This window comes from Camelina sativa, chromosome 3, assembly GCF_000633955.1.
Source record: "Camelina sativa cultivar DH55 chromosome 3, Cs, whole genome shotgun sequence".
Lineage (NCBI taxonomy): Eukaryota > Viridiplantae > Streptophyta > Magnoliopsida > Brassicales > Brassicaceae > Camelina > Camelina sativa.
The window spans coordinates 26,510,843-26,526,633 of record NC_025687.1 but is presented as its reverse complement, the minus strand read 5'-3'; the positions used below and the strand labels follow the sequence as shown (position 1 = coordinate 26,526,633).

Here is a 15,791-nt window from a genome sequence, read left to right as displayed (position 1 = left end):
TTTTTTTTTTTTTTTTTTTTTTTTGCCTAGGAATTAAACCTTAGGTAATCCTCATGTAAATCCTAACTATTCATTTTTAATGCTATTACTCGCTTAGCAAAAAAAAAAAATGTAACTATATGTTGACAAAAAAAAGAGAAGAAGTTACAATGTTGCCATTTTTAAAACTCGTGTATATGCATCAATACTTTCATAGATATATCCTTAATGGAATTCGAAAAGATAAAATTAAACACCTGTTTGGACATGCATAACTCCGAGATTAATGAAAACCACATCTCTTTTTTTTTATTACACTGAGTGAAGCAACCAGCATCGAATCTTGTTGTCGGGGTATATCTATCTGATTAAACAAATTGTTAGGATCAAACTAATAGTACACCACTAGATTTATTAGCTGTCAGAGAAGTACTAATTCATTATTTTAGATGTTAAGTCATAGACAAGACAAAAAATATTGTTAATGAAACGTTAAAGAGTTTTTTTTTTTTGTTGAGGTCAGACTCAGAATCTTAAAATGTCTGTTTGATGATAAGAATAAAAGCGAATATTTCAAAAATAGAAACGATATAAAACCAGTAACTTTTATAGTATAAATTATCTACAATTTTAAAATAATCCTTATTGTTTTTTAAAAAAAAAGAGTATGGTAAACACTATAATTTTTGCTAATGAATGTTTGTAAATCAGATTTATCTTTTATTCTCGTAAATAAAAAAGGTGGTGATAATTTATCTAAAAGGATAACGAGGAAAATGGATGACTTTTCTAAAATATATGCTGGTGAGAGACTTCTTTTTCTATTATATACAGAAGCTTGCTCTTGAATCTAAAATCCAACATTTGGGCTCCACATTTCACAATACACCATCACTACTTTATTCAATTTCATAACAATCTCACAATTCGAAAGCTGGCAAGCTGACGGTACACAATACTGACCAATATTTTTGCTGATCGTTCTAGTTTTAGATACACAACTAGTATTTATCTTTTGCATAAATATCAACTTTTTATCTGCACTAAGTCAGATCCAATGACGATAATTTAGATTCAATGACGAAAAATAGCTAATACGATCCATCATCCATTGCCACCTCTCAGAATAATCCGCTTTAGTTATCCATTTGTAAGTTTCTAGAGAAATTTTTATTTGTTAAAAACACTATGCGTCTGTGCATCAGGTTTGAAAAAGAATATCTTCTTTTCATTTTGGAGAATAATCAAGATATCTATGGGTAAAAGAATTTTCGTTTGAAAACGTTTTTTTAATTTCATGGCATATTTTTCTGTGGGTAAAAAAACGATAAATGCTATAATTATAACAATTTAAAACGGTACAAAGTAAAATTATTAACATTACAAATTATTGTTTTTAATAACATTTTTATAATTAATAATTGTCAAAAATAGTATATCACTATATCTCATATTGCAACGACACAAATGTATCACTTTCATTATAATTAATGAAAAAACAATTTTAAAATCTATAAAATAAATTACTTTTCGTTTTGTTATGATGCTATTTCATATTATTATATATTATCGTTTTAAATCTTTTATATGTCGCTTATCATTTTTAATATTAATAAAAACTTGTTATTTTGTGTTATTAATCATATCGAATAAGTTCAAAACTCAATTATGAGACAAAAAAACTAATTAAATTTTTGGTAAAGGATAATTGTATTATATTTTCTTTATAACAAAATTCTAAGTGGACTCACAAATGCAAAAAAAAAAAAACAAATTAAAGCGTGACATGACATCTTTAGAAAACAAAAATATTAAAAAGCTAATTTGAATTTTCCCACACCGAACCCCGCCATCCATTTCCACATCATTCCTTTGTTGCCTTGTGTGACAATCAAGCGGGTCCCTTCTTTACAGCTTGCCACGTGTCGACATGACGCTTACTCAGAAGAAAAAACACGATACTATTCGGAAGCATGCACCTTATTGACAAAAAAAATATATTTATCTTTGTTAAAATCTCACAACCTTCATGTAAAAAAGCTAGTGCTGACATAATTTTTTTCGTATATTCTTTTGTTAAAAGGCTTTTTATTTTTGTGGTGTTATTTTGATGAAAAAAACAATCGATATCGTTGTGAATCGCAATTTCTACGTCAAGGTCGCTCGTGTCGAGCCACACTTCGAGGCTATATGAACACACACAGACGAATAATGCATTGCATGTGGTTCAGAATCAGAGATTAAGAGAGTCATTATCGACTAGGAAATCTCTAATCTACCCTCACTCGCTTTTGGTTAGTATGGTAATTAAACAGATTCGACATGATTATTCATACTTTGTACATGTGTCGAAATATGACTGCTCTTTATCTTCTTTTAGTACAAACCAAACCACACTAAAACTCGGCTGAATTATGGGGCATTCTGTTTTATTATTAATTGCAAACATATTATGCTAATTTAAATATCCGGAAAAAAATTACATATTTGTACAATTGATATGAGATGAACAGTGCATCCTTTGAAGGTCAAACTAACTTTATAAAATCAGATCATGTTTCTATGTATTGAATTCTACAGAAGATTGATGATGAGAAAAAGAAACTTTTATTTATTAGCTAAGTACATATAGATAACATTAATTAGTGAAATGGACCAAAAAGCAAACTAAATGTACTCTCTCATGATTCACGAAGATGTGATAACATCATAAGTTATATTTTAATTTTTTTAAATCAATGATAGGAATCTCTACCTATATAATTACCTCTATAATTTTCTGGTATATAAAGTTATTCGAATGATGCCATTAATTGTTTTTTGCTATTTGTTTCAAACATTTTGTTAAGAAAATAAATAATTACAAATATAGAAACGGTTCTTTATAAATTGGATCAGAGAAAAACATTTTTAATCCTTCTTCCCTGTTGGTAGTTTACATAGCACACCTATAATAGGTTAAAATGTAATAAAGTATTGATTTAGATAGCTATGGACGGTAATTAATACGTTTTGATCGTCCACAAATATAAATAGAAATACCATTTGATGTGTAACTAAAAATCTCATTGACATTTATGGTTTCTTATACTCGTTATATAGATATTTTTAAAAAATTCTTAAAATAAGCATATTTTGTAAAAATACTTTAGAAGCCAACAAAGAAAAAATCGAAATAAATACGAGTGGATACGATGGTGTACGTACGAAATATTCCAGACGATAAAAACCAATTTGATTTGTCGTTTTTATGCATTTCATTTTACTAACGCCGACTCTCTCAAGTCTCAACCATTTCTCATTATCTTTCCAAGAAGAAGAAGAAAAAAAGAATCTCTCCGATCATCATCCAATCAAATGGAGAGTACAGATTCCTCCGGTGGTCCTCCTCCGCCGCAGCCAAACCTTCCTCCTGGATTCCGGTTTCACCCAACCGACGAAGAACTCGTGATCCACTACCTCAAACGCAAAGCTGATTCTGTTCCTTTACCCGTCGCCATCATCGCCGACGTTGATCTTTACAAATTCGATCCATGGGAACTTCCCGGTAAATCTAAGATCAAGAAAGCCATCAGATCCACTAGCTTGAGATATATAAATCTTTTCTGATCCTTTTTTTTTTTTTGTTTTCTTGTGTGTATGTGTATGAACAGCAAAAGCTTCGTTTGGAGAACAAGAATGGTATTTTTTCAGTCCAAGAGATCGGAAATATCCAAACGGAGCTAGACCTAACCGAGCTGCCACCTCCGGTTATTGGAAAGCCACCGGTACAGATAAACCGGTGATTTCAACCGGCGGCGGCGGTGGGAATAAAAAAGTGGGAGTTAAAAAAGCTCTAGTGTTTTACAGTGGTAAACCACCAAAAGGAGTTAAATCAGATTGGATCATGCATGAGTATCGATTGACTGATAATAAACCTAATCATATCTGTGACTTCGGCAACAAGAAAAACTCTCTCCGGGTAAAATATTTAATATTCTTTAAATCAAAATCTTGAGTTTTTTAATTTTATTTATAAAGAAATGTTTTGATTGGTTGATTTTGATCCTTGTTTTTTTAATAAACTATAAAGCTTGATGATTGGGTGTTGTGTCGCATCTACAAGAAAAACAACAGTACAACAACACATCGACATCATCATCATCACCATCACCATCATCAATATCATCTAGACAATGATAATCATCGTCATGACATGATGATTGATGATGATCGATTCCGTCATGTTCCTCCGAGTCTTCACTTCCCGGCGATTTTTTCTGATAACAATGATCCGACGGCTATATATGACGGCGGTGGCGGTGGAAACTACTCGATGAATCATAATTTCGCATCTGGATCGAAGCAGGAGCAGTTCTTTCCACCGGTGATGATGATGACGACGAGTATAAATCAAGATTCAGGTATTGGATCGTCGTTGTCACCTAGTAAGAGGTTTAACGGTGGAGATTGTTCGAATATCGTCTCTTCAATGGCGGCGACGCCTTTAATGCAGAATCAAGGTGGGATTTACCAATTGCCTGGTTTGAATTGGTACTCTTGAACCAAAAAAATAATAATTTAAAATTCGATTTTTATATTTTGAAAATTTGTGTATACGGTTTGAGTAATTTAGGGGGCATTGGGGGTATATTTAATTACGGTTGATTTTATTACTGTATAGATGTTAGAATAAAAATTAAAATAGATTGGAGAGGTGAGGCAACATATAGAAAATTACAATGATAGGTTAAATATACTTTTCTATTTTCTTTATTTCTTTATAATGTTATTATTATTCACTTAATGTATAGGTGTTTGTAGATTGTATAAACTGATGAAAACATATTTAACAGTTGTAGAAACTTATTTGTATTTTCTTCAGCTATATATAACTTTTAGTAGTATATAAGCTTTAACATTCGCATGCATGTTGCTGCAAATTTATTTTCTCAAATAAGATAGTGATAGAAGAACCTAATGTTTAAGAAATAGACGATAATGAAACTGGCTGGTCAGATCATTTATTTGACGTTGTCGGAAAAAAGTGAATTAATCTGCAACGTATATACTTCGTCTCACATGAATAGATATTTGAACTCTCTCGATATAAAATGCACAATGCGTAAATTATCCATTCCCGGATTTGCTACAAAAATGCAAGTATTGTGTTGATTGCGATGCCGATAGCTATTACATGAACGCCATTGACATCGGAATATAGGAGTAGTACTTGCTAATGAACGTTTTCTTCTTTTAAATAACATATACGTATTGTGACTCTTAACCATCGAATATAATTCACATTTAATAATAAATCTACTACATGATTGGCTTAGTGGCTACCAAATGAAATATGGAACAAAAAATTGGATTGGTCTTACCCACAATTCTAGTTCTACGAATATAATAAAAAAAATTTGTTTCTAAAATGATATATAAAAACTAATATCTGATAGAATATTTTGTCTAAAATGATATATACAAACTAATATCGATAATACAAAAGAAAATCGGAATACAATATTTTTACTATATATATAGGAAGAAACAATTCATTTCTTTATTCTTCTCACATCCCTAATTATAATTTGATTTTTAAGAAAGAGAAACCATGCCAAGTATTGAAGAAGTTCAAGCTTATAAATTGGAAAGGCAGCTGGATGATTCGTTTGCCGAGCCTCTATGCACATAATGTTTGTAAGTTCATAACACCTTTTAATTTAGAATTAATTATTTTTCAAAAATTAAATGTTCTTTCTAACAAATTAAATTACAGTAGTATGTGTTCTCTTTCTTCTTTCATAAATTTTGTTTTAAAATTGGTTTTTATCATGCACTTGTGATTCATGGATTTATCACTTAATCATGCAAGTGCTCATCATATCATATGTTGAAGGTTTTTGTAGGTTTAGCCACTCTTAGCTTAAACTCTCATACTTCCTTAAAGTGTTCTTACACACAGAAACATATTTATACTACATCTTATTTTAACCTAGTTAGCTTATCTTAATTGTTTCATTTCACCAACACAAAATACAACAACTAAACCCATTGACATATATATGGGCTTTCATTGACTTCTAGCCCAAAGCCTTTTACTTCTTCCTTCTTCTTCCTCCACGAGACAACACTTCTTCTTCTTAGGCTTCTTCCTCTTCACTTATTCTTCTTCCGTTCTTCGACTCCATCACCTTCTCTTCTTCACCTTATGATTTCTTTTCTTTCACGAACACAACTTCTTCTCTTCTTACTCTTCAACGTTTTCTTCCTCCTATGTCATTTGTTCCTTTTTAAGCAAAGGATCAATTTCCAACATATGTTGTTAACTGTATTCCAAATTGCATCTCAGAACTGTTTTTTGGCAGCAGGAAGTCTCAGTCATGTGTCCGGCGTTGCTGCAATATTTCTACTCCTACATAAAATTTCTCCAGTCATAGCTATGAGCGTGTGCATACCAACTCTTTTGTGGGTTGGAGTTACCTCCATCTACCACTTAGGCTCACTCTTTATTAATGCTTTAGTAAGCGATATGGAAGCTCAAATGGACGCTCATGCTCAACTCGCTGCACGAGGTCTCCCTTGAAATAAATTCGAGATTTTTTTTTTCTTCTCTTTTTGCCAATGAGTTTTTAGTTAATTTTCATTTTTTATAAAACTAAGATTTTTGTTCCTCAAATAAACAAATTACAGTATGTCTAAAACTTTATTTTAATTACTAGAGCACTGTGACTAGCATGCTTATTAAGATGTAATCATATTTAATTAGTTATCAAATTGTTTCTCTTGTGTATTCAATATTCTGGTTATATTTTCATCAAGAGATACATCCATTTGAATATCTTCATCTCCTCTGCATCAATCTCAAATCTCCAGCCACTCTATTGGCTAAACTCTACGTATATACATATACAATGTGATGGGGATCATAAGACCCAATTTTGGGTTTCTGATTTCTCATTCCTGTTATAAACCAAAGCCATGAATATGCATTAGATCGATGTTCTTGTGAATCAAATGTGAAAGATGATACTTTTTTCTTCCGGGATGTAGTAAAGTACCTTGGAGGGATCAATGGATGTGGTAGAACTTGAAGAGGTCTCATTGACCGACTCAGATATTCTTGTTTCTGATTTCTCGTTCGAGTAACTGAAACCAAGAAAATAATAATAAGAGGCCAAAGAGAAGAAAACGAAACAAGAAGGTACCAAGATAGTTAAAGAAGTTTGATACTCACGTCGAAAGTATAGTGACCCAAATAAGCTCCACGCAATCTACCCATAAAAGTCTTTGTTCTACAGGAACCAAACCGTACGTGATCAAATGAGCAAATGGCCATAGCTTCCACCCAGCCTGCATTCAAAATCAAAGTATTGTTTAATCTTGAACCTTAAAGATAACAGAGAAAAGAGATAAAAGGGTAAGCGCTTCTTACTGTTAACATAGGCAAGAACGTAGCTTTTAGTTCTTTAAAGATACTGAGAGGAGATTCAAAACGTAGAAAGCCAAGAACCGTGAAGTAAATACTGTTCCATATAGCCGACCATACTGTTTGATCAAAGGCGACTTTGACAGGAACCACCCACCAATCTTGAAATGGGAAAAGCTCCTCGCAGAACTGGTAATAGAAATGAGATAACGAGCCATGGAGTGTGAAACCCACTAGTCCTGATCTCAATGTTCTTGCTCTATCGATTTCAAATAACGGTTTGCCTTCGTAACACTGAGGAGAAAGATCAATAATGTCATCATCAAACGATTGACAATTCACAGCAACAAGGCACAGTTAGAAAGAAAACAGAACAAGAACCTGAGCTATCCAATCTCCAACAGAATAGACAACTCCACTTATGACCATTTTGGCTAGAACAGGGTTTTGCTTTAACGCTTCTTCGTAAGCAATCCAGTTATGTTGAGGAGCATATCTCAGTATCTCAAACAGCGTCCATCCCTGAGAATAACAAAACCATAAAAAGACAAAGCTCACACACAAATCAAAACACACTTAATTCAAGAAAATCCAATAAAAACACTCTTTATAATCAAGAAAACTCAAGAAACATCAGAATCAATACTTACATGCCAGTAATCATGATCGATGGTGAGCAACTTGGTAATGGCGTAAGAACCAGCAGCTAAAACGATCGTAGCGTTAATAGTTCGATCGATCATCTTATCCATCTCTTCGTTCTCTCTTCTCTTCTCATCTCCCAAATCAGCTCCTGAAGAAGAAGGGAAGCCTTCTAACGAAAGCTGACCTTCGCTCGTCGTCGCAGCAGCACCAAACCCTACAACCACCGCTTCGTTACCATCTCTCTCCGTCTCGACGCTCATCAACACCAACGAACCTTCCTCGTGGTCGGTACGATCTCTGCTCTGAACCGGAAGGACATCGGTTTCGTCTCGGATCAACGCGCACGAAACGCAGCTTCTCTGTTTGTTTTTTCTCAGGAGAATTTGAGAGCGGTGAGGTTTCATCAGAGATGGTTTAGAGAGACGGGGGAAGCTACGCGGAGAGATTGAGGTGTGGAGTGAGGCAGCAGTAGCAGCCATGGCGGAGACGGAGAAGAGCAGAGTTGACTCGGTGATGAACTCAGAGAGTCAAACTCGCTTCGGTTTCTCCGAGTTATTATCTTTATTTGTGTGTGTGTGAGTCGTGAAGATTCCCCCACGTAGCTGTGTTCTGCTACGGTTATGTTATTAACGTCTTTATAACATCTAACGGTTGTAATTTCTTTATTGACTTATTTGATATGTTTGACTTACGATGAACGGCTATGATTAGAATCTCTGGATAGTTTAGGTGTGACTTGTGAGTAGTTTTTTTTTTTGTTTTATAGGAATAGAAGATTCCTAAAGGCTAAAAGGATGACGAAGAAAGTACTGTGTCCACAAGTACAAAGTATAAAAGGTTCTTCAGAAAAAAAAAGAAAAAAAAGAGTTTTATTTTGTTTGTGAAAAAATGCTGAAAAGATGATAACCATGAAATAATTTAATAAATGTGTAGTATCATCCTAAAATCAATGGAATATGATCCAATTTTTTACATTCCACATATCTTAGTTTTAATGATAGCCAAGTATATATATAATTATTGCCAAAGGAACAAGAAAAAAGATTTAGAGAGATTTAACTGATTTTATGTTTAAGTGTTAAATCAATATTATTAATGCTTTTGCAATAGCCATTTTCGATATTTTAGTTCCAATTTTTATAATAATTTTATTTTAACAAGACTTACAAAATTTGTAAGTGTTAGCTTAGCTTCCAACGGTGTTGAAATAAGTATTTCTCAAATTATTGAACGTAGATTGTTATTCAAAATAAATAAATATTGATGAGAATTGAAGTAAACAAATATTTATGTACATATCTATATATACAAATATTATGTGCTAAAATCAATAGCCGACCTTAGCTCAGTTGGTAGAGCGGAAGACTGTAGTCTGTGACAGCAAATCTTTAGGTCGCTGGTTCGATTCCGGCAGGTCGTATCTATTTTTTTTTCCTTTTTTTCTTCTTAATATTATTGTACAAAAGAAAAGAAAGGGAATTGACATGGCTTTTATACTACGAAACTCTTTGGGTTTGCAACGTAACCTCACGCTTGACCCATTTAGGCCCAGCCCATCATTATGGTTAATTCTAGTCTGTTTTTTTTTTTGACAATACAAAAAGAGTAAAGGAGAAAAAACAGATCGGATCGTTGATCGATGGTGTTTATATATCATCGATCATGTTTATTGGCATCGTTGTGTTTATTTTCACAACGATTTAATTTAACCATGGCAAATTAAAAAATGGCCAAGTAATTTTCAGTTTATCTGTTTGACCTGTGCGAAAATTAAGATTGAGGTAACTATCAAATGAAAACAAACGAAGGGGGGAAATTCTGTAGCTCTGAAGAATGTTAAAATCAAGTAGTTGTCGTTATTAATTGTTTGTTTAGGTTCGATTTCTTTATATTTGATGAATGATGATTTTTCTTGGAAGCAACCATATTCATATAAAACAACATCGTCTTTTTTTTTTGTCAAACAACTTGCATTCATTAATAAACAGGTAAAGTTCTTAAAACAAAGCTTAGAATACAAGATAAAGAGGCATTCCCCAATGCCAAAACAACATAAGAACAAAGAAAAGATAGGATTAATCAGCAATAGGTTTTTGAGAGCTTTGAGCCAAATTCTTGAAGGAGTTTTGGTACATGTGAGATCAAGATTGTCGATAGCTCTTCCATGGACAAGCCAACCGAGGAGGAGATTGCCACTGCCATCAGACTGATTGGCGTTAATAAAGGGGTCAAAGCTGAACTTCTCTCCGGTTTAAGGAAGCCTACACGAGGTAGTAGCTTGACAAGTTTTCGAGCAAGGTTTGTGGAGCTCTGGGGCTTAAAGATGTTTGGTAGAATTGCCATAGAGTAGAGAGAGACCTTGATCAAACCAAAGCCGTAGACTAAACTCGGACCAATTGGAGATAGTATCCAATTACCAAAAAACATCAAGCAATAGGATTCATGGGTCAAAACCGAAAGGGATATTATAACCAAGGTTCTCAAGGAATAAGAGAGACGCCACAACAACAATGATGCTTTACAACTCAAATGGAATCCACAAAGTTCGTAAACTTGACCACACCATTGGCTAAAATTGGACGTCAACAAGAGAAGTAAATTCTCGTACCTGGGCTTAGAGAAGTTTAGAGCTGGACCAACCATTGTGTGGACGATTTCCCTGAATTTGGTAGATTGTACATGCTTAGGCTCAGAGATCACAGGATATGGAAACATGGGGTTGAGGAAATTTCGGTAACCACCGCTCCGTAGAGGCGGAGTCATAATGCCGATAATCCTCTCTCCATTGATGTTGTTTGAAAACAAAGGCAGGATTCCCAATAGCCAAACGCTAGGATGAAGATTGATAAACGACGGGTTGCTTTGTACCAGGGATTGCCATTGACATTCATAGACCCACATCAAAGCTATCGATATACGATGTATAAGGAAACTTCTGTCCTTAGCACCCAGATAACGAAGAGACAATGAAAGTGGACTTAGAAAATATTCAGAAAATTTTGACCTGGATTTTGTGTTCATGGGCTTAGCATGCTGAAAGCGTAATGGGCCGACAATAAGGGAAAGGCCCACCAAAAGAACATCGAAGAACATGATGGTGGACCTAGCGAAATTGAGTGAGCGGCGGCGGTTGTACGGAGAGGATGAATAGATTTGCAAGAGACTGAGCATCTCCGGTGAACAAACCTTCAGCATAAGCAAGCCAGAGTTGATGTAAGGGGCTTGATTGAGTATCCACACTGACAGTTCAATTTTGGAGAGATGGGTTCTTGACATGGAAAAGGGGACGTCGTGTGCCTCCAACGTCTCCACCGGATAAAGCTTGGCTAGTGGTCCAGAGAGGAGCTCGCCTCTTAAGCTTGGTGCTTCAATAGAGGCTTTTCCAGGGGTGCAACGACATCCCAATCGGAGGTTGTGCATGTCGGATATTCGTGGATCTGGTAAACCGGTTGAAGTAATTAGAGACAAGGTGCGGGAGTTAACCGGAACCCACCGTTGCACTTTGTCACTGCTGATCGAAAAGTCGCCGGAATCTGAGGAGGCCAGGGGGTTTGTAACAAGACTAAAGATGGAGAAAAGCTTAAATAACCGAAAGAAAGATTAACTAAAAGAAGATAGAGAGACAAGAGATCCCGACGCTGGTGAGTAGGAGCTACACCGGTGTTGGAGAAAGTTTGCGGAGTAAAGACCTCGATGTTAGTGTGTGAGAGAGTTTATTTCTATAAAACAATATCGTCATTACTAGTTTTATGGTCTTTTTCTATTTGTCCGCATATGATATAGTCTTTGCCATAGATTATGAAGGAAAGGCAGAATTCAATGATGAGCAAAGATTGAAATTTCAACGTTTTCTAAAATTTTAACTATTGCCATAAAAAAAAAAAAAAACTGAATAACATAAATATTCTCAACTATAATGATGCAGACATTTGTACAAGAAATCAAAAATCAAAATCAAACCACAAATCATCTCCATAATTACTACTTGAAATTGAAACACATTTGTTTCTTTCTTGGTTTTTTTGAAGTATGAATTCTTAATTCAGATTGGCCTACCATTTTTAATAACCTACACAACTACATTGAATGTTGTTATACTATTCAACGATATAGAGTTTGCCATACCTGCCGGCTTATCACCGAAACTACATTGAACTTATGAATTATTACATGCAAATATTGTTGGTGAAATGAGAGAAAGAAACATATAAACAATTAAATTAAGCATGATCAATAAGAAAAGATTGAAATTTGAGGAGGAGAGGTTTTCTCATGACCCATTTTTTGTCTGATAAGGGCAAAATGACAATGACAAAACTCAACATCCAACTGTTTTGTCCATGTGTCAAGCTACTCACGCTTCCTTCATGACACAAAGCCTTTGCCACTAAGGAAAATATCTTTAATGACATTAATACCGTGAACCTACGTACCTTATTTCCCTATAATAATATTATGTATTTTCATTGTTAAATTTTCTAACTGTCAATTTTTGGAACAAATTATATATTTTTCCTAATGTAAAGCATAAGTGTATTAATTTTTTTTCTACTTTACATAAATTTTTTACTGTATAATTTGTTTTCCATCCAAATAAATTTATTTCTATCTTTTAAGTTAGACAGTTAAATATTTTACTGAACGACAGGTTAATTAATGTGGGTTATATACGTGTGTGTATGTCCAACACTTCAATCTCTCAAAATAATAAAATAGTACTATTCACTTACTTTGTAAAATAGTCATACACACGAGTGAATGATATAAACTTTTAACTAATTCCTTGTCCTTTTTTTATAATTATTTATTTATAGCCACAAAATTCCAGAAATCTGCAAACCCACATTTATATAAGAAAAAAAAGTCACAGAGAACATTCTTCTCTGATACCAATACCTGGCCGAGTCTTAAAAGAGTTTTTGTTCTTGCTTTTTAGTTCTTGATTGGTCTAAATCTGAGTTAATAAGGAGAAAGAAGAATTAGTGATAAAGGTCATAATGGTTTGTTTCTGTTTCTTGGTTGATCAGACAAGGAAAGTGAAACGGAGCAAACCGGTGGCTGGAACATGCTCACGGTGTGGCCATTGTGCGAGCATCGCCGACATGAAGACTTCCACCAGATTCTGTTTCATTCCTATTTATTGGAAATCTTGGAGAGCTGTGGTTTGCAGTTTCTGCGGCTCTGTTCTTAAGTCTTATCGTTAAATCAGAAGATTTTCCAATATTTTATCAACTCACTGTTCTTATTTTTTTTTTTTCCTTTTCTTGATATGATGATCCACTCTTAGATATTAGCAACACAAATTATATATATAATGATATGTAATATTTATGCATGTGTAATGGTATAGAGGTCCTAGGGTTTTGTTTAATTTTATATGGTTCTATCTACCTGCAAGAGGATCTTCTTGACATGTTTAATCTCTTGTAATCAAACGGAAACTATATGGTTAAGTGTTAGTGACTTAGTGTGTATATATATAATGTGGTGTTGGTGTGATTAAGTGTGTTGAAGATATTATCTAATTTTGGCTAATTTTTTTTTTTGGTAAAAAGGTTATATTGTTTTTTTTTTTTTTAATAGAACAAGTCGAATTTGTTATCAATCGGTTGGAGTATCCAATTATAATTTTTCTTTGCCCGAATAGTTGGTTAAACTTCTTCAAACCATCATTGATGAAAAAAGAAAACACTTCTTCAAATTATTCTAGATCTATATTTGTAAATTATTTTTGGATACAATGTTGTTAGTACAGTTCAATCGCAGTGTTTAATATAACCATTCGTACTGCAAACTGATTATGCCATTATGCTATTATATTAAATGTACTTTAACTTATGCCATTATGTAATAACTTGAGCTCATTATAGTCTATTTGAAATTAAATTATACTTGAAACTGTATTACAAATATTTCTGACGTCATATATATAAATATAGTAAAACAGTACCAATTTTTCTCTAAATATTTCCACTTTTTTTTTTTGAAGTAATTTGTTTTTCCTCAACTATAATGGTATGGTTTAATCTTTTTTTTCTTTCTTTTCGATCACGTAATGGTATGGTTTAATCTTTAAAGAAAATAGAATGAGAGAAACCTCATACTCATTCTCACAACACTTATACAAGCTTTTGTATTTTCTTTCAAGCAAGATATGAATATCACAAAAATATTAACTTGAAAAACAGTTTTATCATTGTTGATGTCATTTTCTCAAATTTACTTCAAACGTGAAGATGGAATCTGACAATTGGAATACTTAGATCCAATGCAATCTTATGCGAGAAATCAACCCCATGTGTAGTGTAGCGGCGTAATAAATATCATACGAATTTTCATTTTTCATCGGTGACATATATTACAAACACATGGACACGTTTCTTGTCCCAAACCTTCTGAAAGAAACATCTACGATAGTCTATAGATGATATTTACTAACCTTCGTTATAGCTTATTGGTAGAGCCAAAGTTAGGCATACGTTAAGACAAACGAAATATATATAAAAAAAACAACGTAATTAAAGGGAGCAAAGACTCTCTATAGTCTCTATATACATTAATAAGTGTAAGAACCTAAAGCCTTTACTTTGACAATTAAAAACTCAATCAAATAGTCAATGATCAATAATAGTGTTCATAAAAGAGTTATAAAATCGACCCATTGTATTGGCAAAAGCCAAAAAGAACTGTAAAAGATCTCATCTTCTCTCCAATGGCTAATAATAATAAGCTGTTGTACTATGTAATTTTTTCCATGTTTTTGCTGCTTACAATGTTACGAGTTTGGCGAGAAACCACCAACGGACCTCATGGTTTGTATAACAAGTTTACTTATTACTCGATATTACATATATAATTTTTTTGATACAGTATATATGTTTCTTATGTTTGCAACAGTTTATAGGCGAAAAGAATGGATTGAAACGATTTTCGAATCTGGATTTGCCTGTCTTCGTGTGGGATTCCATGAAGATCAAAAGTACTTTAGGTCGTATTTTCTACAATAGCTAATGAGTATGTGTATACTCATTATTGATCAATGGTTCAGTTTGTTGTACTTACACTGGCTTGACCATGATTTATTTATTCTGTCTTTGGTTGTATGGGGCTTCCTTAAACTGAAGACAGCTATGGTCTCCAAAATCCAGAGAAATCGATCGTTTTTTTTTGCGGATCCGGGTCGGGGTCATAAGTCTTCATATCTTGGGAGTCCAACATATATATAGAGCTTAGCCCCTTGAAATAAGATTCTCCATGTAATAACCTTTATTTTTACTTCCTTTAAAACAGAATCAATGTTTTGACTGTTTCAAACAGTCTGTTTGTAAACAACAACAACCCAATATCTTGATGTCAGAGTAATATTAAGAGTTCCTAATATTAATCTCGAAAACAAATTATACAAATAAAAAAGAAGTAAAAAAAAAGATTTTTGGAAATTTTGATAGTGGATGAATGTAAATTTGAGAAAAAAAGTAAAAAACAAAAATTAATTTCTATATATATAAAAATAAGTATGATGTCGATTCGAAAAAGCACGAGAGAGAGATTGCAAAACCAGACGCTTTGCACTTTTGCAGTAGTGAGGTGGAGTATGATGAGTAATAAAAAGATAAGCTAAGTTAAGATGCACAATTTTTTGTAGAGAAGAATGTTATTAATAAATTGTAGATTTGTTCAAAAAAAAAAAAAAATAAATTGTAGAATTTACTATTTGACATCTTTAATTTCTTATTATTATTTGATATAGTATTATTAA

General features: G+C 33.2%; 4 protein-coding genes across 5 annotated transcripts; 3 read left to right on the top strand and 1 right to left on the bottom strand.

The window, feature by feature from the left end:
- On the top strand, window positions 3,191-4,862 carry LOC104778217 (NAC domain-containing protein 18). The gene is made up of 3 exons (XM_010502610.2): window positions 3,191-3,526; window positions 3,633-3,940; window positions 4,052-4,862. The coding sequence occupies exons 1-3, from the start codon at window positions 3,337-3,339 to the stop codon at window positions 4,520-4,522; spliced, it is 969 nt and encodes a 322-aa protein (XP_010500912.1). The 5' UTR covers window positions 3,191-3,336; the 3' UTR covers window positions 4,523-4,862.
- On the bottom strand, window positions 6,692-8,629 carry LOC104778216 (mpv17-like protein). The gene is made up of 6 exons (XM_010502609.2): window positions 8,038-8,629; window positions 7,769-7,909; window positions 7,394-7,681; window positions 7,196-7,311; window positions 7,020-7,107; window positions 6,692-6,921 (listed from the first exon to the last, which is right to left on the bottom strand). Exons 1-6 carry the CDS (start codon window positions 8,509-8,511, stop codon window positions 6,916-6,918), a joined length of 1,113 nt encoding a protein of 370 aa, XP_010500911.1. The 5' UTR covers window positions 8,512-8,629; the 3' UTR covers window positions 6,692-6,915.
- On the top strand, window positions 12,736-13,552 carry LOC109132304. The gene has a single exon (XM_019243971.1). The coding sequence runs from the start codon at window positions 13,030-13,032 to the stop codon at window positions 13,234-13,236; it is 207 nt and encodes a 68-aa protein (XP_019099516.1). The 5' UTR covers window positions 12,736-13,029; the 3' UTR covers window positions 13,237-13,552.
- LOC109132303 lies at window positions 14,725-15,385 on the top strand. 2 transcript variants are annotated; one of them, XM_019243970.1, is made up of 3 exons: window positions 14,725-14,844; window positions 14,930-15,046; window positions 15,157-15,385. In XM_019243970.1, exons 1-2 carry the CDS (start codon window positions 14,745-14,747, stop codon window positions 15,037-15,039), a joined length of 210 nt encoding a protein of 69 aa, XP_019099515.1. In that variant the 5' UTR covers window positions 14,725-14,744; the 3' UTR covers window positions 15,040-15,046; window positions 15,157-15,385. The 2 variants fall into 2 exon arrangements, with proteins under 2 accessions (XP_019099515.1, XP_019099514.1); XM_019243969.1 differs by having other exon boundaries at window positions 14,930-15,385.